The sequence below is a fragment of the Embiotoca jacksoni genome, unplaced genomic scaffold (genome assembly GCF_022577435.1).
Source record: "Embiotoca jacksoni isolate LCO1_2020_lvr unplaced genomic scaffold, fEmbJac1.0.p SCAF_12, whole genome shotgun sequence".
Lineage (NCBI taxonomy): Eukaryota > Metazoa > Chordata > Actinopteri > Embiotocidae > Embiotoca > Embiotoca jacksoni.
The window spans coordinates 6,746,001-6,752,322 of record NW_027185252.1 but is presented as its reverse complement, the minus strand read 5'-3'; the positions used below and the strand labels follow the sequence as shown (position 1 = coordinate 6,752,322).

General features: G+C 38.8%; 1 protein-coding gene across 1 annotated transcript in view; it reads right to left on the bottom strand.

Annotated features, from left to right (window-relative positions):
- Positions 1–2,605: 2,605 nt before the first annotated feature.
- Positions 2,606–6,322, bottom strand: part of ryr2b (ryanodine receptor 2b (cardiac)) — a 60,381-nt gene continuing 56,664 nt past the window's right edge. The window contains exons 102-104 of the mRNA XM_069144101.1: positions 5,276–5,376; positions 3,869–3,920; positions 2,606–2,852 (exon numbers count right to left, since the gene is read on the bottom strand). Of these exons, the coding sequence (XP_069000202.1) occupies positions 2,757–2,852; positions 3,869–3,920; positions 5,276–5,376 (249 nt within the window). The 3' untranslated portion in view covers positions 2,606–2,756. The remainder of the gene's footprint in view (positions 2,853–3,868; positions 3,921–5,275; positions 5,377–6,322) is intronic.

Sequence of the window (6,322 nt, the reverse complement as noted above, 5' to 3'; positions counted from 1 at the left end):
TAGCGCAGCTCTTCTAGACTTTTGAAAGGTTGTCAGACATTTCAAATCCTAATAGTAAAATAAGTCATCTCCTGGGAACAATGTATCCAACGTTCTACAGCTGCAACAGCGGCGATGGGGTACGCTACAGTGAAACTGATGATGTAAGGATTCGTCGACAGGGTTTTTGTAAATAAACGGGCAGAAGGGGGTGAAACAAGTTCACAGACTTTTTTCACACCAGCACTGCTGTGAAAAGAAAATAACGTTCCCTTGTGCAGGTAAAATAACACTCAGAAAAGTAGTTGTAAGTGTTCAATAGAAGTTTGTCTGGCTGGGAGTCGGTGTTCAAAAGTTGTGACTGAGGGAAGCAACAGTTCAATAGCAACGGTATTGAGGCGGCTGTATTGTCCTGCTTACATAAAAGCAGACATCACTGAAGAAGCTGACTGTATCGAGTCAGCTAAACACGTCTGGTGCAATGCCAGTTCAAAATAAGCTTTATTGGAAACTCACGGTTCCCGTTTCATTAATGTCTTCTTGGATATTAAGGACCTGAACTGTGTCACACAGTCCTACTGTACTGTTCACTGTACAGCGCGCACACTGCAAATTCCACCACCGAGTTATGATACCCAACCTAAACTGCACCCCGGCCCTTCTGGCCTTGGCAGTGCTCAACTACAGGATGGAAAGATCATGAAGACTAGAGGAGGAAGTTTGGCAGCTACAAGCGCATATCCATCTTATCCACAATATCTTTTGATCCAGCAGATGTGGCAATTATCCCCTGAACACCCGGTATATTTAATGTGGGCTGCTCTGGGAGGACTGCCGTCCCCCTGCTTCAAATCCTTGGTGTTCTAGTAAATCAATGGTTGGAAGGTTACTTCGGAAATCAAGCCCCATGTCTCCTGCAGAACTGTGGCGGGAGAGAACTGCAGGGAGCACTTGGATGTCTGTGGGTTTGATGTTATGACTTTATGATTGATTTTTACACTCACTAGAAGGTGATAAATGTCCAAATGAAATGGACTTTTGATGAGAGCCCCCCCCACCACCACCACCACCACCACCTCCCCTCCCCATTCCTTGCCCTCTGGTTTCAGGCTGAAGTAGGGACTGATCAGCTGTGTTCAGTCTTTTGTAAGTCAGGAGCTGGCAGCGATGCTATTCATGAATAAAGTAGGAAAGTTGTGCTTTTGGTGCTGTATGTAACCTTGTTTTCAAGTATTTTTAATGCTATCTTGTTCACCCTCCTTTTTGTAAGCACAATACTGAACCAAGTAAAATTAAGACGAATGCATTAAAATACTATGAAATTAAACACGTATCTAAAACTCAAATATAAATAAGCACTGTAGCTCTAATAGGTGAGATGGCAATTGGTACTTTGAAATGCAACAATGGTCCAGCTTCGGCTGAATATGGGGAGTTCATTGTACCTCCATCAGTCATAACAAGAAGGTAATTAAGATGTTTTCAGACCCTTTAAAACATCTCTCACATCAGCGGTATCTTACACATTGTAGATTAACAATTACATTTTTTTTTTTTTAAAGCTCAAGCTCAACTGTGAAAATTAAAACAATTAACTTTAAATGGTTAAATGGAGAAAGTGTAACAATGTAGTGCACCTATTTGACTATCTTTTTTAATTTAATTATGGTATTAGCCACTTAGATAAATTACTGACTAATATTTCTGTCTATGTAAACATAATCCAAGACCTTTTTATTGCATATCTTTTAGATGCTGGGCTTTTTTTCTGGTCCTTTCAAGGGTTATTGACTATATGCATAGAGGTCATAACTCAAAAGTAATATGAAGTCATCTCAGCAGCAGAATGTTCATCCTTTGCATAATAAGGACAATATCTGAAGGTTGGCCTCCCACGCCTTTCATCCCGCTGCTCAACTCGGCACACTAAAAAAAAACAAAAAAAACTTGCCAAGCTGTTTTAGTCAATGAGTAATAGCCAAAAATTCCACGGCCATCAGAGACGACTGTCAATCACCTCGTTAAGCTCGGTGATCCATTTCCATGGCTACATTTTGACCCGAGCGCTGGGAGATCTGCTGTCATGCTACACCGTGGCTGATAATGAGAGGGGAAAAGAGTTGAATATGAGGGATGACAGAGGAGCAGAGGGAATTGGGAAAAGAAGAGAATAAGAAGTGAGGACAGGAGGAGGAGAAGGATCCTGGAGACACGAGCACAGCAGACAAGAGGGAGCATCGAGAAACAGAGGAAGGTAAAAGGAGCAAATGCGGGAGGGAGAGTGTTTATCTGGATGTCACATGGGGGGGGAGGGCTGTGATTAGAAAGACAAATCAATTTATTCAGAAAACATGAGACACATCCAGCCAGCAAAATGACAGGTAACTGAATTTAGATTCCCAGCTTTGACTGGGGGAGATAATGATGTATAAAAACAGTAAAACTGTCACATTACTCTGAATATTTTTGTCAGAGACTCAAGAAGTCACTCAAACAAGTAGCTTCCTTCCACCAAAACTCCCAAAACAAACAACATATTCATTTTGTATCAGAACAAAAACAAGTAGTTCATATTCTTTTGTTTCCAAGGCATTTAATAATTTAGAGATAACAGTGTTTTGGGACACACACACACACACACACTCCAAAATCTATTATCAGCATATTGGAAACGCACCGCAAACTGAAGGTAAATTATTGAGTCCAAAGGCGTCAATCAAGACTCCTTCTGTGTAATAACAGTATCTAGGGAGGCTTTAGAGCTCTCAGATTTCCTTTCATCCCAGTTGATCCTCATAGTGCTTACGGAAACAGTCTCCCACAGGAAAGAATTCCCAGCAACGCTCCTGGTACATTTTCCACACATAGGATTCCTGGCAAAGTCAACAGAGTAGTAATTTACCTTAAAAGTCATTAACTACTTCAAATGTATATATTCTTTGGGGACGAGCTCATTGGAACAGTAAGATTAGACTCTAAGTAGTGACTACTATCTATTTTTGTGTCTAGCATGTCAGTGAAACAGTTTACACCGAACATTTTCCACCCAGCTTTTCCTTTTTTGATCTAGACCCGCGAAGAATTAACCACCGACAAAATATACACAGTATACCTAAAAGATAAGTCCCAGGACCAAACTCAATTTGGAAATACCACCTGACTGTCAACTGTCAGGCTGATAAGAAAATTGCATTTTCTTCCACTTTAACAATTCTGCAGCATTAAATGTTTCAAAATCCAAATTATTCTAAATAAGAATGAGTTTATTTTTTATTTTTAAGACTGTGAATTTATAATTAAACAAGTGCTCATCTATTCTAAGGCACATCCCCCTCCATATATTTACACACTGAATGTGAGACAGAAGTGAGAAAGAGAGAAACAGCTCTTTGAAGGCCATAAGACTGAAAACGTACTGATTTAAAGCACTTCTCTTTGCTCTATGAAAACCATCTTGTACAATGTGTTACAATAACAAGAAAAAAAGAATAACAATACTTGCCTACCTGAAATCAAGAGCGCGCCCCTCTTTAATGGTATAGTTTTAATACGATAAAGGTTTATGAGAAAAAGGTGAAATAGTAATCATAAAAGATGCCTGCCATCCTTATTATCATAAAACCTGCTGGTATGGGTGTTATGGCTTTGAAAGACAGCGTGAATACAGATTCTATCTTACTCGAAAAGGTTACACACACTTCAGCTGTGTTATCGTCATGGAAAATGTTCGAATTAATAGGTCACCGATACATGGAGGAAATGTTGTGAAGGGATATATTAATGTAATCTTGTCAATTACAGTGGACTTGTTTAGGAGCTTTAAAGGTGCAGGAGTTAGTTCCTGCCTCGACTGGCTCATGCAATAAAAGAGAAGAGAGAACTATTATACCTGCCCCGTGTGTTCAGTTTCATCCTTGTTAATAAGGTACATCAGAAAAAATCTGCAGGGACACAGAAGAGGGAATAATAGAGCACGTTACACATCTCACACATACTTGAATCTGATACAGAGAGACAAACACTGCTGCATTTGCAGCATTAAATTAGGAGCCTGTGTGATGATCGTGGGGATACACTTTGTTAGGTATTTTGAGCGTAAACACAACTCAAGATCCCAACAAATATTTGATGAAAGACATGAAGAAAGAAATACTGAAAATTAGTCATCTTTCAGTTGATTAAATAATGATTAATGACATTTCAGTCTGTGGAGCTTTATCAAGTGAGCCAAAAATGTCATGTGAGGCGCCAGCATGCATCCACAGTCATGAGCAGGGACGAGTCCATCAGTCAAAGGATGCAAACACACCTTGCAGGATCCATCGTAATTAGGCCAATAAGCTCTTGCCGGTGGCGATTATTGTTGTAGCAACAGTGAACAATGCAAAATTCAAAATAAGCATTTTAACTTGGTGGGAAAGGTGTTCATTGACTCAGTGGTATGTGAAGCCTACACAATAAAAGAAAATAATAAGCATTTTTTTTGCCATGATGTTTGAATATGATTGACGGAGGTAATTCTTTTCTGCCTTTGATGCCTGAAGCTAAACCGACATTTACTCACTTTTATTAGTATTTTATCCTTTTCTGATGATGTCGTGAAGTTCTTCTCAACACAGTAGTTTTACATAGTCATTTTTTCCAGGTATAATTTACCGATTATATTCTGTGAACTCTCGCGTCTCTTTTCTTGGTGAATGTGGGGCTTCTTGACATTTTCAGCAAAAAACAAAACAAAAAATGGATTTCTTGCTTCCCTTCACAGACTTTGGTCCTCTGCACATATTATTAATCATTATCGAGTCATCTTTGTTTTTTGCCATTACAAATCTCACAATTAACTGATTTTAACTGATGCATATATTAGTGAAAACATTGATGAATATGAAACAAGACAGTGGTTTGCGTCAATGTTAGACACAGGTGCAGGGGTGGCTATTAGCAGGTAAACATAAGGCTGCTTTTAGTTGTTTACACCAAAAGAAGTGGTGCAGACAAAAGAGAATAACACATGCTGGATCAATTTTGGCAGAGATAGTTTATAGAAATAAAAAATAAAATAAATAGCAAAGTGGGTGAATGGTGAAGCATTTAGAACAGTGATGGATGTGTGGGAGCTGTTTTTGATGTTAGTTTTTTGGGTTTCTGATAAATATTTAGTGATGGTGAGGCATGCGCAGCACTCACACAATAAAATGACAAGCTTTTTCAGTAATTACTGTTAGTATTTGTAAGATTATTGTGCTGAGACGATGGCAAACCCAGGCATAAAAGTAGCAAGCGCGAACCAACTCACAGATAGTTGGCCAAGTTGTGCTCTTGTAGAGTGTGAGTCTCAAAGCCATGAGGGACTGTATCAAAGTATTCACTTCCAATTCCACATATGAAACATTTGGTCTGCAGGAGGAAAGATACAGGATATGTGAATGATCCATGAAACAGGCTTGCATAAACATGATGCTCTCCAGGGTACGTTCGAAAATCAAATAATAAATTCCAAACCTCAGGACCAAAAGCCGCTTGTTTTAGTGCTCTGTGACTCAAACGTGGTATTTACTCTGCTCGCACTAAAATATGACACCTTTCTTCTCTTTTTTTTGATTGAGACACTCAAAGGACACCCACAAAAGGGAAAAGACTGAACAACAGCAACCAAATAGTCCCTTCACAAGACACAGAGGGGCTTTTTTTGCTGCAACATTTCGGGGTTACTAAACAGTCTAATTATATTTGCCAGTCTCTTTTTTTTTTTTTTTTTTTTTTGCTGGTACAATGACAGAAAAGAAGAAACACTGAAATGTGTGTGTTGGGGTTAATGCAATATGTATTTTAAGTCATTCCCATTTAGGGCAACAAATCATGGGAGGATGTAAGTGACTGTTGTAGCTGATTTATCATTGCTGAGTGCAGTGGAGCGCAATGCATCTGAAATGTGACATCTGAAAATGGAGGTGCAAAATTCTGCAACTTAATTTTTTGATAAAAAAAAATAAAAAAAAATGCATGAAAGTACACACTAATAACTAATGCCAGAAAAACAATGAAAAAAAACTATGTATTAACATAATGTAGCGCTATTCATAATCATTTCACAGCCCATGTTTGCTTTTGTTCTCTTAGCCTTCAGCAATCAGTTTAACATTTTGTTTTTGCTTGACTTTATTCTGAATGTGTTTTGCAGCTGTCTGGCCCACCGCTCTCTGCTATTTTTTTTTATTTGGTATTGTTTCCTCTGTGAATGCGGACTGGCAGATGCTGACTGTTATGTGTTTGCCAAATGTCAGTGACCATAACAACTATGCGTTCAGTGACATCACGAGTAGCTCACCACTGTTTGTCAGAC